Genomic DNA, 18,904 nt, shown 5'->3' with positions numbered 1-18,904 from the left:
AACCCCAACTCTAAACCAATCCTTTTCCACTACAAATCTTCCAAACCCTAACCTTCAACCAAACCACACAAAGTCAACCCAAGGTCAAGGTCTAATGGCTTCAAGAAGAAGTAGTAAGGAACTAGCAAGGTCTCAAGGAGGACCTCCCTCAAAGAAGCAAGCATAAGCCAAGAATCATGGGATCAAGTTTAAGGACAACTCACAAAGGGATAGGTATAAAATTCTAATCTTTAAACCCTTGCATCCTTCTCGATATCCTGATTCTCATACTTTGAATATGCTAGAGCTTAGAAATGATGTCTATAGGTTGATAGGAAGGCTAGGTTGGACTAATATGTTATAACCTATGAGGGATTATGAGAATTTCACCTATGAATTTTTGAGTTCCATTGTTTTTACTAAAGATAGGTTGAATTATGATAACCCTAACCATAGAGTTTCCTTTAGGCTAATGAATATTGATTATGATATGTCTCTTCAGCACTTTTGTGATGCCTTAGGTTTTGCAAACGAGGGGTACCACTACACCATTTATCCTTTATAACAACAATTGAAAAATGTTGCCAGAACTATGAAAAACGTTGCCTAAAAGTATAGGGGACGTTTTTCAGGGGTCTCCTATGCGAGCGTCGCCTATAGTCTATGGGGACGTTTTTTCATGATCTTTGGGCACACTTTTTTGAAACGTCCCCTAAACCCTAGGAATAGGGGACGATTTTTCGGGGAATCTAAGGGGACGTTTTTAAATGTTGCCATAGGATGCGACAATTAATAATTGTTGCCTTAAATGTGAATCAGTAAGAAGATATAAAAACGTCCCCATAGCTTACAGGCAACATTTTTAGAGTATTCTCGTAAAATATTACAATTTTCCAATTATTTTTGAAATGTAACTATAGCTTAAAGGCAATATTAAAATTGTCAATTATAACTCAAAACATGATCGAATTTAGCAATACATCCACAAAAGATGTAATATAATAAAATAGTTCAAACATTAATTCAACACATAAGAGTAATCAAAATGTTGAACATTACTTATTAAGTTTAATGCTTCGAAGTATGAGCCTAGCAAAATAACAAAACCATAGTTCGGTCAAGTTTAATGGTTTAACTACAATCTAAAATAAAACACCATCCAACTTATTCAAGTTTATCTTGGAATTCATCATCCAAATCATCCACTTCAAATTCATCATCGATGTCATCCTCTTGAATTTCATCATCTAGGCCGTCCTCGTATCATCTATATCATCCTCTTGAAATTCATCACCTATGTTGCCCTCGAGAAATTCATCATCTACGTCTTCCTCTTGCAATTCCTCATCTATGTCATCCTTTTCAACATATTCATTGATACCTTGCTGCATAAGAACAACAAAATACATCAACCATAGATATTGTTGGTTCAAAGGACAATCAGGACATCACCTCGCACAAATAAAAACCAAAACAACAAGTAAAACACACTCAACATAACCGCAAATAGGAAATTTGTTTTACACATTTCCCTTCCTTATTCTATCATTACAAGCCCATTTTTAAGTTTCTGCAACTTGTGCCATGTTATGCAACACAGAAACAAACACAAAATGCAGAAAAATAAATCACAAGTTCGCATAAACACCACAAATTGCAGAAACAAAATTTATGCATAAAATTTTGCAACACAATCAGAATCCAACCTTGGACACGCTTAAAAAATTCAGCCAAACAACATAATCATAAGTTCACACAACACTAATTCAGACCCTACACACGCAAGTTAACAATTTCAGGCACTTGCCTACATTTCAAGTGATGTCACTACTAACAACTTTTTGCATATATATTAACGAGCAAAACAAAATATATGCATAAAATTTTGCAACACAAACAGAAAATGATTTTATAAAATCATAATCATGAGACAAGAAAATGATTTACCGTCTACAACTTCTACAATCTCTTGAGGCATTTCTATATTGTTTCCCTGCAGCTTCTCATGCAACTTTTCAATTTTTTCTTGCTTAATTTGATGCAGTACCATCTCTTTTCAACTTAGCACTTGATCTAGCTTGAAAAGGTAAATCTAATCCTTCAGCAGGACTTTGACCAGTATTCCTACGCGAACCAACATCTAATCCTTCTTGCATTTTAAAGCATAGACAAGTGATAATTGTTTATTTTAAAGAGGAATTTCTAGTTAAAAATTCTAAAAAATTAATCCTAGTTAACACTTACTGGTGTATGCATAAAAAACTTTTGCTGAGGCAGTGCCTATCACATTTCATTCATAGCTACACATTTTTGTGATGTTAATGTCTCTAAATATGTTACTGTCAATAGGATAAACATTTTATGTTTAATAGTTTCTTAAAAAAATACAAACATGGTTTCAAAAGGTGTAAAGTATGATGTCCCTAAACCAACTCATTTCAACTTTTTAAAGTATCAACTTTGTTAAATTCCATGCATTTGCTTTTCATAAAGCATTTGATCATATACTTAATAAAGATAAAAAAGAAATAGATGCTCCTCCTAATCTAAATTAAGAGACACAACATAAATAATTTTACTTTTACATACAAGGATTCATATAGTTTGGTACCTAAATCGAAGGTATGGGGACATAAATGTGAAGGTCCTCTCCCTCTGGTCTTTAACTCACAATCATCTTTATCATTCTCTTGGCAAAAATGGCAAAACACAATAATATAAAGAACACGACAACTCAAAGATTAATTCAAGAATCAACTAGTGTAACATTAGGTGTTCTAACAAATCTCATTATTAATTCCCTCTTCATCAACAAACTAAAATATTAATTCTACTAATCACCTCATTCTAATTATTAATTTAGTAACATTATCTTATAATTACCATTCAAATTCAAGCTTACTAGAGAACATACCTTAGTCATTTTGAGACAAAGTTTTAAATAATTAGCATAAGGCTGTGATTCTTAATCTTCTTCGACACTTTCTTCTTCTGCAACTCCATTAAAATTCCCGCCCTTAACAGTTCAATATATACACACTCTTTGGGCGAGAGGACTCCGCATGAAATAAAAATTTCAACCAAACATGAGAATTGAGAAAATTAGGGAAATGAATTTTGATGTTTCGGTCAACTCAAGGAGGAAAAAGAGAAAATTAATTCACCTTGTTTCAATCTCAGCCCCAAATTGTCTCCGGTACGGTGTTCACGGTAGCAGAGAAACTCCAAAACGGTGGTTTTCCCAAATTGGTACTGTTACCAACAAATGAAGTGAAAAGAAGGAATTTGTTAAAAATATGACTGAAACATAAAAGAAGAAGAAGAAAGACAAAGTATGGTGGCCGGAAAATCCCTTACCACGACGGAGAAAAAAAAGGGTCGACGAAAAAGCTGCTCCTTTTATGAAATTAATTGCACCAATGGAAAGCTCTCGTCGAGAGGGTAAAGAAAGCTGCCTTACTTTTTCCGATCTGTACACATAATGGTCAGACCTGCGCCGAGAATGGGTGGATGGCGGTGGTGATACGTTCATTTGAAGGGAAAAGAAGAAGCTGAACGCGAGAGAAGAAAAGAAGCTATTGACGTTTTATTATATATATATATATATATATATATATATATATATATATCATAACTTCTCTCTCTTTTTTTCTTAAAAAAAAAAAAAAAAAACTTCTTTTTAGTAATATAGGTGTATACGATAAGTCTATAACTAAGTTTATTAATATTTTTTGAAGAACTATGTTTATTATTATATCCGTTAAAAAAAAAGTGTTTATATATGTATATATAGATAGATAACCTCCCTCAAAAAAAATATGTATATATAGATAACCATAAAAAATAAATTTTATATATATTATTATTTCTCTTAACAAAATTTATTACTATTTTATATACTTATCTCGACGACACTAATAGACGCAGTGGCGGAGACACCTCCCGACGACTCCGGCCACTCGCCCGGAATCAATTGATACTTTCTTTATATTAGGTCCAATCCAATAGCACATTAACCCACTTTAAAAAAAATAAAATTGGGCAAACTCAAATATTTTTCACACGCACACAACAAATGTCACTTGATAATGTTGATATTATTCAAACATTCACCGTAAAGAGGTATCGGAAAGGCCATTTACCTCATAGTTTTATTTAGCACACTATTGGTAGGTTATATTCCATCTCTCTTATTTCAAATTGTACTTTTTCTGACAAAATGACGATCCCATTTTATTTTGATTTATGACTATTTATCTATACTATATATAAAGAAAATAATCTTTTTTAGCTTTTTTGGGTTGACTTTTTCATTTTTCAAAAATGTCTTTAATTTTCAATAAAAATAACACATGTAACAAATAGATAAGAATAAATTTAAATATTAAAAAAAAAATAACAAATACGATATGAGTGTGTGTGTGTGTCTATATATATATAATGTCACATATAAATTTGCGATAATTTTTTTGCCCAGACTCTATAAAATTCATGGCTCCACCGCTGAATAGACGCTTTTTTAGTGTTTTATTGACTTCATTGTCTGCCTTCAACTTCTGATAAACTTCAGACTCTGATCATTCAGCTTCCGGATAGACTTTAGACTCCGACTTCTTCAGATTTTGACTTGCAACTTGGCTTCTCTTGAAAAATTCCTATGCTCTAATTTGGTTTTCCATAACTAATACTTTGTTTTAAGACATAAGTTTTAGTCTATGGTCGTGCACACTTGAACAAATATTAGTATATCCAATTGATCTTTTAATACCTTATTATCATCAAATTTTAAGATGCATTGTTTAAACTCATTTTGTTCCAACACACTTGTCTGTCTTTCCGCTCTTTTTATTGCGCTGGCACATGTAAATTATGAACGGTATTTTATATGAAATTTTGATTTTGATTAAAATTATTAATAAAAATACTTGTGACTTTCAAATCGCAACAACCCAAAAAAAAATCATGTTTATCTTTTTCAATAACAACAATAATTTAACAAATATAATATAAATCCACATCCTTTTTAATACCACAAACATTATAACATCAGTATAGGAAAATTTGTTTAAGGGTATAATTGGAATTATAAAAAATTCAACTCAAAATCTTTATCCGTCTTTCCACTCTTTTTATTGCAATAACGTTTGAAAATTATGAACGGTGTCTTTTCATTTCAGATAACACTTTCGTCTTTTCTTCTTCTGATTTAATCATTTTTATTATAAAATATCAACATCGGTATCGGTTTTCATCAAATAAATAAAATAAAATAAAAACTTGTTAAGAATCCATCAAACTCATAAAAAAAAACTCAAATCATCAACATACAAACATAGAAGTTTCTAAGAAATAATATAGTGATACATTAAAAATGTCCCCAGAAGTATCTAAGGGGACAATTAACAATTGTTGCGAAAGAGATATTAGAGTAACACTCAAAAAACGTCCACCGAAGTATTTTGGAGGACAATTAACAATCGTTGCCAAAAAGATAACAAAGTAACATTCTAAAAACGTCCCCAGAAGTATTTTAGGGGACATTTTCCGGGTGTTGCGAAAATATTTCTAGCAACAATCAGAAAACGTTGCCTTAGCGACTTTTAGGCAACAATTTTTACATGTTGGCTAAAAAAGTGTTGCCAGAGGCAACAAATGGTGTAGTGCGGTATATCCATGATTCTTGGGATCCTAGCCTTAAGCCGGTTGACTATCAACCCGCTGTCTTTTGGGAACGTATCACCGACCTTAGCTCCTTTGTCTCTAGAGCCAATAAATCTAGCAACATTCACAAACCCGTACTTAGGTACCTTCAAAGGGTAATGGCTTGCACTATTTGGGGTAGAACCAAGCTAGGAAACACTAGAACCGATGAGCTCTTCATGTTTTGGACAATTCTCTACAACCACCCGGTCAACACTTGCTTTTATTTGATTGATTACCTAGACTTTGTCGGTACTTGACCGACAAGTAAAGGAGATATAGTGGTGGGTGACATCATTACATACATAGCTAGGCATCTTCACATTGGTGAGGATGAGGGGATCAAACATATTGAGGGAAACAATAGACTTAACATGGACACCCTCATTGCTATAAATTTCATCACACCTCACTCCATCACCAACTCAAGTTTATTGTGCCTATCATGTTTTTACTTCCTAACCCATCTCGGACTACCACCGAGGTGGAAGCAAATTTGTTGTATGTTGATGATGTGCAGGTTCTTAGTGAGCAAGATGATGATGTGGGAGAAGGTGCTAACTTGCACCAAGAGGAAGAATATCATGGCCATGAAGCCGGTGAGTTTAATGAAAACCAAAGATGGGCATGGATGCATAATAGACTAGGAAAGAGGTAGGAATGATGAGGATTAATGAGTTGTTTATGTTGTGGACTATGCTTTATAACCATCATATTAACATTTGCTATTATTTTCTTGATTATCTTGTTTCAATTGTTAAAAAGAAACCGAATGATAAGGGTGATATAATGGTAGGTGGAATCATCACTTTTCTTGCTAGGAAGTTTGGGGTGAGTGTGAATCAAGGGATCAAGAGGATAGAGGGGAACTATTATCTAGACTTATATACTAATTTTGTCCTTCCTTAGAACCCATGGCCCTATTCACAATTACCAATATGAATGGAGAATTTGTTTGACTATTCTATCTAATTCGGAAATAACTAATCCGGAGGTGGTGGAAAATTTGCTTTATGTTGGTACTAACCCACAGGTACATAATGATGGTGATGATGATGGTAATGAAGAGGAGGTAGGTGCAAACTTGCACCATGAACAAGAAGCCGGTGGAAGCTATAATGATGAACGGCGGGCATAGATGCAAACCAAAGCTCAAAGAATAAGCACCGAGAAACAAGGACAAGGTGTTGAAAAGAACAATGTCCAAAGGAGCAATTGAATAAATGAAGAAAATAATCACATGCTCCGAAACATGACGCAACACCTTCACCCTCCAAAGTCCACCTTATGGACCTCAATGTACAATTGTGAGCTTTCCTCTTCCTATCTTCCCTTATCTCTTCTCTCCTTCTCCTACTCTCTCTTCTACTCCTTCTTCTTTCCTCTTCTTCTACTTCTTCTCTTTTAATTTCTTTTTCTTTGAATCATTGAGGACAATGCTTCCCCTAAGTGTGGGGGGAGCCTAATAAAGTGTCTAGAGTCGTAGTGTTCCCAAACTCCCTTGAACTTTATTCTTTTGTTTTGTTTTTATAGCAAGAGGCATAACTAAAGTAGCTTGTTTTTAATGTAAATATGGCATGAAAATTTTTGTTTTGTCTTTTCCTTAGGTTGCTTCTTGTACATGAAAGTAGTTTCTAGTGTTTCTTGTGTTCTTACTATACCCATATCTTGTTTTAATGTGAAAATTCTCCAATGAGAAAAGCAACCGGTTGCAATCCTTGAGCAAATGTATGAATAGGTATTTTAAGGAGCACGTTCTATCTTTAGTGTTAACTTAGACCCTTTAAAGTCTTAAGAGTAAAAGTAGTATAAGTTTGTGTGGGAAAATTAATCAAATTGTTCTTAATTGTTATATTTTTATTAATTTGTTAATGTTAAATGGGGCGGGAGAATGGCACCAACATGTGGGGGAAAGGACAATCCCTAACTTCCTAATTGTGGTGGTGACTCCCTAATTTGAACCTAAAGTGAAACAAATTCATCAATGCTAGGGGGAAAGGACAATTACATCCAAAAAGACTTCCTACGCGGAGATGAAATAAAATAAAATTTTGCAGCACTGCTTAGGGTGATTTTGAATCTAGGGGGAAAGGACAATTACATCCTAGAAGACTTCCTATGAGGATAGATAGCCCCTAAGCATCTGCAGCCCCTTGTGCTTAATTGCTAAATTAATTTAATCTTAACTCAAATTCCCATCACTCTTATATGAAATGAAGAAAGGACTTTTCTCGGTTACTTTAGCACTAGGGATAGAACCTGTTCCTCATAATATCTGTCTTATACAGGAGCAAGAAAAGGGTTGGACTGCACACACACACTCACTTAAGACTTGATGTTGGGTAGAATAGGTTCATGAGGAATATTTGAGATTGTAATTAGTGTACTTGGGACAAAACCTTTCTTTGAGACTTATGTTTTTAATATTGCCATAATAATCTTTTAGTTGCTGCTATGTCCATTGCCTTTTGCTTGAGGACAAGCAAAGATTCAAGTGTGGGGGAGTTTGATGAGTCATAATTTAGTCTATTTTTATGCATTATTTAGTATCGTTTTATTTAGATTTGGTTTTATTTTATTTTAATATTATTTCCTTTTTGAATCTTTTACTTCAAATTGCATTTTATTATAACCAATACATGTTGGCTCAGTTGGTAAGGAGCGGGCCACTTCCTTGCAGAAGGTTGTGTGTTCGACTCCCTCTGCCGATGTGAGGACAGTATTGGTGGGTGATCTGTAAGAACCTCTATAAGCGCTCTTTGTGAAGAAATTCCTCTGAGCCCTGAGGCCTGCCCTGACCCTGGTGGTTACCGGAGCCGAACCCACCTAAACTTTTTGTAACCAAAAAAAAAAATTGCATTTTATTATATTTTAGGAACGAATATATGGTGGAAGGTGTCTTGGAGCAAAAGAAAGAGGACTGGAGCAAATACAATACAAGAATACGAAGATACGAGACAAAAATATGTCTCTACCAAGTCAGAAGCTTGGCACGGCCCGTGCCAACATGTGGCACGGCCGTGCCACCCTCCAGGACCACTTTTGCTGCTTTTCTTCAAGCCCAAGTTACTCCGTTGCAGCTTTACTGTTTTGCCCTTATAGTAGCTTAGTTTCTAAGTCAATTGTAAAGCTATAAATAGAGTAGCACTCCATCATAAACATTCATCTTTTGTTCTTGGAATAAAAGTTCACGTTTATATTATTGTTCTTTTACTTTATTGCTTTCTCTCTTCTTCCCCCATGTCTACAATGAACGTTAGTGAGTAGACTCTTCTTTGTCTTGGGATTGTTGGATAAGTCTAATGACGTAATCCGGATCAAGCCAAGCCTTAAACCCTAATTATATGTTACCTTAATTCCTAATCTAAATTCACCGTTTTAACATGAATTAATTATTATCAAACTGTGGAAGCGAACGCGGAGGGTTTGATAATGGTTAATTCATCATCACAGATATCAATTCATAAAGCGAACGCGGAGCTTTGATATCCGAACAAGTGAATTTAGACAAGGTTTGCGAAACATGAGAATAGTCTAGCAAACCTTGGGACACATAAAGTTTCGATCTTCAAGGGTCCCAAAGGCAATCACCCATGAGAATAGGTGTGGTTGTTGGAGGGATACACTCACTGACTTCGAGAGAAGCTGTGATATGCTAAAGAGAAACTTGTCCTTAGAAATTAAGATTAACGCATAATTATAAGTTTAAGGCTTGCTTGTGAAGAGATTCGTTGTTATGACGAACCAATAATCCCAAGGCTCTTTATTTATTATTATTGTTATTTACCTTCAGCAACTAAACCTCCCTTTTTATAATCTTTCTTCTTTTCTAATCATTCTCTAAAAGTTAATTGAATTCATAACTCCCTAGCGGAACGATACTCTTTTACTACTATTACTTCGATAGACCGTGCACTTGCGGTTTGGCTCTATCAATAAGCGACGAGGGCTTATGCCCTAGATTGGTACCACATGCATTTGCATTTCATGATGATTCAAGACGTTTTAAGATGTTAAGAGTTGCATAGTAAAGTTTAGATGCATTGTTGAGTCAGGATGTTAAGTTGTGATGTTTTAACGAAGTGACTAATGACGAAATATGATTAAGACGATATGTGATGATGTTATGTTTACTAATAGAAGATAGGTGATGATGTCTATGAATATGTGATATGTGACGATGATTATGACTGTTATATGATGATATATTGCTAAGATGAATTGATGATAATTATGTATTCGAGTATAATTGTTGAATTATATGAAGTTTATGTTGTTAAATGTAATTAATGAGTTACCTACTTAATACTATTGTTTGAGAAATCTCACCCCTTCTGCTTGAAAATGTTGCTCTTCATATGGGTAACTTGCAGTTAATCAAGACTAGGCGTGGTCGTGAATGGACTCCTCACATTGTGTCTTTAGGTGGTGATACGTAACGGGATGGGAGTTTTGACATTGTTTTCCTATTCTTTACGTATTGTTTTATGAGATTTTTAATGAAGCTGTTGAATTGAAATAATTATGATGTCTTAGACTATTTATGAGACTTTTATAATGAGACCTTAGTGCCAAAGACTATTTATGACGTTGAAATAACTCCGCTGCGAGATTTTAAAGATTATGTGGTTATATTTTTGACGGATAAATATTTATTTAATCCATTTATGATTTTTATGAAATGTGACATTCCGTTTGAGATGATTTACTCTAATTTTATTAAGAAATTTTTATGTTGGGAAACGGGGGTGTTACAGTTGTTTGCCGGAGAACGAACCCAAACGCGAATTTTGTTTGACAGTTGTTTGGCGGCGGCGGCTAATTTTTTGAGGGAAATTTGTCGTTGTTGCGTGTTGTTGTTGTGGGTTGTTGTTGTTGCCGTGATTTGAGAGGAAAAAAGCATTTCTATTCCTGGGTTTGTGTTTGTTGCTGTTGTGGTTTGTGTTTTTGGATTTGAGAGGAAAAGTGAGGGAATTGTGTTATTGTGGGTTGTTGTTGTTGTTTTTGTTGTGTGGTGTTAGCTATGTTGTGTTGTGTTCTTGAAAGAGAAGATGAGATAGAGGGAAGAAGCTGATGAGGTAAAAAATTTGGGGATTGAGTTTGATGAAAATATGAAGAATGTTGTTGGGAAGAAGAAGAAAGTTGCTGAAGAAAAAGAGAAGAGAGAAGAAATTGAATTTTTAATTATTAAAATAAAAAATAGAAAATAGAAAACAAAATCGAAATTAAAAAAAGTTCAGATTTTTTTTTGAAATAAATTTTTTTATTTTTATTTTTTCAACAAAAAATAAAAATTCTGTAAAATATTTTAATTTTTTAAAATCTGGAAATAATTTTTTTTTGAATTCCAATTATAATATGAAAATAAAATTTGAAAAATTATACAATCCAAAATTCTATTTTATTTTAATTGTCAAAATCTTAATTTAAGATTTTTTTTGAAAATTTTATTCCATAATTTTTACAAAATATTTTTCGAAATTAAAAAATTAGAAAAAAAGGTTCATATAATTTTATAAAAGAAAATTATGGAACTTAATTTTCAAAATAAAACAATTAGATAATATTACTTTTTTTTCAATTTTTTTTTATATTTTCTGGAAAAATTTCTTATTTTATTAAGCATTAGGGGTACTTTAGGTATTTCAGATATTTAGTATTATTTTTTTTAAATAATTATTATGTGTGCCACGTGGAAATTAAAAATTAAAAAAAAAACAAATACACAGTCAGCAAGCCACATTGTAACACCCCGTTTTCCCAACATAAGAATTTCATAATAAAAATCAGAGTAATTCAACTTAAACGGAATGTCGCATTCTTTTTCTAAAAACATAAACTGAATAAATAAATATTTATCCTTCAAAATCCAATATCATATTATTTTAAACTTCGCAACGGAATAATTTCAACAACTTAAATAAATCTTTGGCACAAGGGCCTCAACATAAAATCTCATAAGTCTTGTTCAACATTTATTCATAAAAATCCATAAGTAATACGTAAGGAATAAAAATAGAAGACATAATCCCATCCCGTTACGTATCAGAGCACCTAGACACACATGTGAGGAGTCCACTCACGATGCCTCTAATCTTGATTACCTGCAAGTTACCCATACGAAGAGCAACATTTCCAAGCAGAGGGGTGATATTTCTCAAACAATAATATAAAGCATATAAATCATGTAATGTACATTCAACAACTTAAACATCCTATAATTCATTAATCATATCTAGCAACTTAAACTTCCTTAACTAGTATCATTATTCTTCCTACATTAGTCATATACTTCATATTATATCATCATATAAATATCATCACATATCTACAAATATTAGTCATAAGCATTATCATATATCCTTTTAATCATAGCATCATAAGCATAGACATAAACAACATCATATAACATCAAGTACTATTCATAACCATCTCATAACATTATATATCAACCATAAACATAATCACAAACAATCCATCTTAAATATAATCACGAGGAATCATCATGCATCATCATTAGTAAACGTATAACATCTTATCATATTCACATATCAGCATATCATAAATCACATAGCATCTTATCATAACAACTTCATATTCAACCATCATAAACAAATCATAATCAACATCATCATCAATCCTAAACAACATCATCGTCAAACATGAACAACATCATCGTCAAACATCATCATCAAAATCAAACATCATCATCAAACATGAACAACATCATCGTCAAACATCATCATCATTAAATCATAATTAAATATAAGTTATGACGACTCTACAATGCAACAACAACTTCAACAACAACTTAGACAACTTCAACAACAACTTAGACAACTTCAACATGTATGTGGTACCACCAGGGCATTAAGCCCCCTTCGCTAAGGTCATATTTGGACCTGTCGGGCATTAAGCCCCTATCGCTAAGGTCATAAAGAACCTGTCGAGCATTAAGCCCCCATCGCTAAGGTCATAAAGAACCTGTCGGGCATTAAGCCCCCATCTCTGACTATGCAACGACACAACTTTAATGCAACGACATAACTTTCGTACAACTTAGACAACTTCATGAACATCTATGACATCCTAACATCTTGACATCTTGACAACATAACATCTTAACAACTTGATGACTTCATAACGACTCGACGACTTAACAACTCTTATCATCTTAACGTCTTAACATCTTAGCATCTTGACAACATATGGATCACATAAATAATTCATGTCATATCATAATATAACAATATCAAATGATAATAAACAACATCTTAAAACATCATATTCATCAATCATAAACAACTTCATATAACATCGTATTTAAACATCAACAATAATTCACTATGTATCTTTGTAAAAACATAATAAATTATGCACAACATATTTTCATGTCAAACAAAAGCTACTGGAAAGATATCACAAATATCAACAACTTTCATGTTTACAACAAAGATCAATTCAAAACAGAAACATATGAACAAAACGCAAAAACATGAAACAGAGAATGCTGTCACTGTACAATTTCGCAAAGACCTCCCTGTAGTATTTTCATCATAACTTAAAGACCAAACATCATTTTCACATCAAACCAAAGCCACTAGAAATCTAACAAAATTATCTAAAACTTTCATGTTTACGCCTAAGACCAATTCTGTACCGATCAATACCAGTTTTCATTTTAAATTCGGAAAAGTTGTGCTGAAAGTCCATATTTACCAATGTGTCCAATTGAAATTGTGATGTTAGTTGGTGATGTGGGGACCTTTTGATGTGGAAATGTGTATGCACATGTTTACTTGACTATGATGTTGAATTGAGAATTTATATGCTATGATTGAATTTAAGATGACATTCATATGATGTTAGTATTCTAGGAATGATGAGTATGTATATGTGTAATACTTTAAATCCTTGAATGCTATTTTATTATTATTTGTATGAATGGGTAGACGGCGTGTAGAACTGGGTCTGCTTTGCTTGTGAGTACTCGAGGACTGCTTTTGGAGCTACCTCTTTTACCTTTTGCTCAAAGTCTAGTTAGGCTCTGATTAGGGTGTCAGACATTTATGTTTATTGTCATTTATCCGTTGTTGAATTTTACTTGATGAGATTATGGTTATGTATTTGAAACCTGAGTTATGGTGTTGAGTTTTAATTACTCATCTATTTGAGGATTATTACATGTTGATGAGTTATTATGCATGATGATTTTCCTCTGCAAGTTTTATGAAATTGAAATTATGCATGTTTTGAAAAAACGAAGTGGTGACATCTTGAGCTCTTTTGATTTAATTGAATTATTTGCATGATTTAATGCATATTGGGTTTAGGGTGTTATACAACACACAATCATTTACATTTAATATTTTTTTTACACTAACACTTCAGAAATTCTAAAGTCTGTTTTAATTTAACCATTCCAAGTTTCAATTTGAGAATCATTTTTAAGTACATGATTAAATTTTAAAAGGGTCACAATTCAAACCCCCTTCCTTGTGACTATTATATCTACTTCAATGGAGACTCACTCAAATGGATGTTAAAACTACATTCCTCAATGGCGAGTTAGAAGAAGAGGTTTACATGCATCCTCATCCAGGATATACTTGTCAAAAAAATAAAGTATGTCCCCTTCTTAAGGCTCTTTATGATCTCAAACAAGGTCCTAGAGCTTGGTTTGCTAAGGTTCACAAGACTATCACCCAATTGATTTTCTCTTTTAGTGGTCATGATTCAGCTCTCTATACTCGAAAAATTGATAATGGCACTGTTGTCTTGCTTCTTTATGTTGATGACATGATAATCACTTGAGATGATTCTGTCGGAACTAAAGAGCTTAAGAAATTCTTGTGTCAACATTTTAGGATTAAGGATCTTCGACCATTAAATTACTTTCGAGTAACGGCTTATGTCTCTCACAGGCTAAGTATGATTCTGATCTTGTCTCTCGAGCAGTTCTTAGTGATAGTAAAATTGAACACTCCTCTTAAACCAAACTTATGATTTAGTCCTCAAGATGGTACTTCACTTAATGCTGCTACTCTTTATTGGCAGCTTATAGGTAGTCTGATATACCTCACTGTTACTCAGCCAAATATTTCATACGTTGTTCATATTGTTAACAATTCATCTTGTTAGAGACATCATAATCTTCACCAACTTATCTATATTGTGACAATCGAAGTTCCATTCAAATTTTCCTTAACGATGTTTTCCACGAGCGAACCAAAATATTGAAATTGATTGTCACTTCATTCGTCATCATCTTATCTGTGGTGAACTTCATCTTATCTCCATTGACACTTTTGGTAAACCGGCTGATTTGTTCATAAAACCTCATTCTCTTGGATGTTTCCGCATTTTAGTGTCCAAAATCAAGTTGGTTGAAGCTTTGCCCACTTGAGTTTGAGGGGGATGTTAAGATTTATTATAAATATCTACTTATTGTAATTAATTATGTTATGTGTAATTATAGTTTGTGTTTCTTTGTCTCAATCCTATAATATAAATAGGACGACTACCTTGTACTTGAAACATACAATGAATATACAAATATTTCTCGTATCTTCTTGAGTTTCTTCCGGCCTCGAACTCATGAAACCAAATTTTTTTCAGATACGGGTTCACTGCAACCATGTGGTATCAAAGACTTAGTTTCAGACTCATGCATTTACATGGAATATATACCATTCAACCAAATGTTAAATTTTATATATTAATGGAAGACCAATACTTAGAAAACAAAATTTTCTAACAGTTCCTGCAAGCGACAGAAACCCATCAGTAATATCGCCTGGCCCAGTAATAATATCTTTCTCCTTACCTGCCAGAGCATAATCTAAAACCAACGTATGATGTGACATTTTCTTATTGGAGGATTATTTATTTTAAATTAAGAGATATGAATACGTTTTGCTTTCAGTTTGTGAGAGCTTCTGCTTAAATATAGATGTTGCAGGTAATGTGACATAACCTGAACAACTATCCTCTTCAAAGGGTATAGATGGTGATTATAGTGACGATTTAGTTACTTGTAGTGCAAGTAATTAACTAACTAACGAAGTTAGTTAATATTCTTGGAGTACAAGCAACTTAACGAATTGAGGTAGTTATATGGTATTGGGACTAGTTAGTTGCTTGCAAGCCCATTTACTAAGTTGTATAAGTACATATGAGAGGAAGTATGTTGCATAGATGAGTGTTATGAACACTCTCTTTCTAACATTCCACTCCCTGGTGGATGAAACCAATGTGGGTCTCACATATTGGAAATGGATTCCACATAAAATGATGAGACCTACTTGGATTTCACCGGTAGGAAAGTGGGTATTAATTAGAGTGTTAAAAAGAAAATGTTTCTAGCATTTCTCATGTTGTAAAACCAATATTTTTGAGTTTCCTCTCTCTTTGATCATAGTGTGTGTAAGTTTCGTCAACATCAAGTTCCTCTGCATTTTTCTCTCTTAATTCCTCTTCTCTTCAAAACTCTTCTTTTTCCTTTCTCTAGCATCTCTCTAGGTTTCTCTCTCTTTTTTTTCTTTTCTTTCTTTCTTTCTTCAATTTTTCTCTTTTCTTAAATGAATTGTGGGTGTGTGTTGTGTGTTTGTACGTGAAAGTGTGTGTTTTCCTAAATATGTCCAATTGAAAATTATTCAACAAATTGCATACCAAAAAAAAAAGGGAGGTGAACGGTAAGAACCACTAAAGATGCTAAAAACTTGAAGATTCTAAAATTTGAATAACTATTTTTTTCATTAATAGTACATTAGAAGGCACCTTCAATCAGATCAAATAAATTCATTACTTGAGAGTTCTTCCACAATAAACATGATTTTTGCTCTATCACAGTTAAGGGGTCAGTCAAGAAACTAGAGGTCTGATACTAACCGAAGGTCGTAGAAGAATACAAGAAAGGATGGTTTGAATCATGTTTTTTAATTTTAAAAACTTTTGCACTGTGTTTAACCGTTTCCTTTAAGGCAAAATGAGGACGAGGAACCTTCAAACAATCCAAATAAATTGATTGCTTTAAAAGAAAAAGGGAAAGCCAGAAAATCCAGAGCCTTAAAGGTAGAAGATACCTCAAAATAGATGATATACGAAATGATGAAATTGACAACTCAAGAATGAGCTTTCATTGATAAATAGAAACATTCAACTAATGTGAAATAATGAATCTTCACAATCACATTTATTATTACATAGAAAAGGAAGCAAACAACCATCCACATCTAATATCGACGTGCTGAAAGTAAACTTCAAGAACACAAGAAAACAACCACAAGAGATGGAGCATGCCACATCAACTAGCTGCCTTCCACACTTATTTCCACAATCATGAACATATATTGTGGTCATGTACGCACCAAAAGAAAAATTAAATTACTGAAAAGGTTTAGGAAGAAAATATGAAATCTCCATCTTTAATTTTGCCACGTGACAAGAAAATAAGAGAAATATTTCATTTTTTCGTCACTAAAGCTGATCACTAATTCTCTTCTTCAAACATTTCATGAATAGCAGGCCATTCTTCACTGATTGGTTTTATTCTATTTCCAAAAATAAAGTCACCATGATGGCTGTTTGAGGCATAATCGATACGCGCACAGCGTTCTCCTTTGAAAATGTAAAATTGACGATTAATGTGAGAAGTAAAAGCCGCATCAATTCCACTCTCAAACACTGTACCATACAAACAACCAAAACGACGAGTAATCTTTTCGGTTCCCTCACAAATCTTTTTGTCATAGTTCAGCAAGACACTGTGAGCATCTTTAAATAGGATAACAGACCAATTATCCCTGTACCTAATTGCAGCATCTATTCCATGTGCAAACGGTGTTTTCTCAAGACAAGGAAACATGTCAGCAATTGGAATAGGACTTAAAAGTATCTCTGCGTCTGAACGTGGAGAATGTTTGATTTTGGCACATTTGTTTCCAGCGAAGATGAATGCCTCATTAATATTTTCAATGTCAAAGGCACAATCTATTCCATGATCAAACGGTTTACCCACGGGACAAGGAAACCCATCAGTAATATCGCTCGGCCCACTAATAATATCTTTCTCCTCACCTGCTGGAGCATAATCTAAAACCACATACTGTTTTTTCACGAAAATGTAACATTGATTTCTGGTAGGTGACCGGAATGCAGCACCAACGGTATGATGAGACATTTTCTGATTGGAGGATTATTTATTTTAAGGTATGGGATATGAATATGTTTTTCTTTCAGTTTCTGAGAGCCTCTGTTTAAATAGGATTGTTTAAAGTATAATTCCTTCTTGCCAGATCATGCATTTAATCGTGCTGCCAGATGATAATGCTTCCACTTGAGTGCAACTAATTAACAAATATTTTAAATAATAATTAAGGCACTTAACAAAGTCTTCTCTAGAAGTTAGACTTCGGAGGGCTACGAAAATCCTGAAATGCAAATTGGCCTTATAAAACTAAGGAAATTAACAAAGTCTTCTCTTGGAGTTAGTTAGGAATAAAAAAAAAAATAGCAATTTGCGCATTCAAAACCAAATTATTATTCCCTCAAGACAATAGAAATCTTATTGGTTCCCTCACGAGACTTTGAGGCGTAGTTTAGTAAGACAATGTGAACTCCTTTGAATAGGATAACAAAGCAATTATCCTTGTACCTAACTGCAGCATCAATTCCATGTTCATACAATGTTTCTCGAGACAAGGAAACATCTTAAAGATTGAAATATATTATGAGCTATAGGTATTTTGGCGCCTGAACATGGGAGTATGTTTGATATTGGCACATTTGATTCCAGAAAATTGAATGCCACATTGTTTTCAATGTAAAAGCACAATCTATTCCATTTTCAAACGGTGTTCCTTCAAGCAATGGAAACCTATCAGTAATACCGCCCGGCCCAATAATAATATCTTTCTCCGTACATGCTGGAGCATAATCTAAAACCATGTACTGTTTTTTCACGAAATGTAACATTGTTATCTAGTAGGTGATATCCGGAATGCAGCACCAACGGTATGATCTGACATTTTCTTATTGGAGGATTATTTATTTTAAATAGATGTTACCGGTAATGTGAACACAACCTGAACTGCTATCATCTTCAAAGGTTATAGATGGTGATTATAATTTTTTAAGACCATGCTTCTAGGATTGTTTGATAATTCCTTCTTGCTGATTATGCATTTAAGCATGCTGCCAGGTGAGTGCAAACAATTCACAAAGA

The 18,904-nt window shown here is 33.4% G+C and overlaps 1 protein-coding gene and 1 long non-coding RNA gene across 6 annotated transcripts; both read right to left on the bottom strand.

Moving 5' to 3' along the window:
* Nucleotides 1-948: 948 nt before the first annotated feature.
* LOC146915139 (uncharacterized) lies at nucleotides 949-3,555 on the bottom strand. 5 transcript variants are annotated; one of them, XR_015014487.1, is made up of 5 exons: nucleotides 3,337-3,555; nucleotides 2,894-3,231; nucleotides 2,224-2,318; nucleotides 1,927-2,128; nucleotides 949-1,364 (listed from the first exon to the last, which is right to left on the bottom strand). It is a non-coding gene; the product is annotated as an uncharacterized LOC146915139 (long non-coding RNA). The 5 variants fall into 5 exon arrangements; XR_015014486.1 differs by lacking the exon at nucleotides 2,224-2,318 and having other exon boundaries at nucleotides 1,927-2,125; nucleotides 2,894-3,035; nucleotides 3,144-3,231; XR_015014485.1 differs by lacking the exon at nucleotides 2,224-2,318.
* A 13,615-nt stretch (nucleotides 3,556-17,170) lies between these two features.
* LOC146915138 (albumin-2-like) lies at nucleotides 17,171-17,860 on the bottom strand. Its single transcript, XM_085721255.1, has one exon. It carries the CDS (start codon nucleotides 17,858-17,860, stop codon nucleotides 17,171-17,173), a length of 690 nt encoding a protein of 229 aa, XP_085577381.1.
* Between the last annotated feature and the right edge of the window lie 1,044 nt (nucleotides 17,861-18,904).

Source organism: Medicago sativa, chromosome 6 (genome assembly GCF_051527215.1).
Source record: "Medicago sativa cultivar Bolivia chromosome 6, Bolivia_mono, whole genome shotgun sequence".
Classification (NCBI taxonomy): domain Eukaryota; kingdom Viridiplantae; phylum Streptophyta; class Magnoliopsida; order Fabales; family Fabaceae; genus Medicago; species Medicago sativa.
This window is presented reverse-complemented; position numbering and strand designations above follow the sequence as displayed.

Excerpts from the sequence above, each read along its gene's own strand:
- LOC146915138 (XM_085721255.1), bottom strand. The coding sequence starts at position 17,860 with ATGTCTCATCATACCGTTGGTGCTGCATTCCGGTCACCTACCAGAAAT.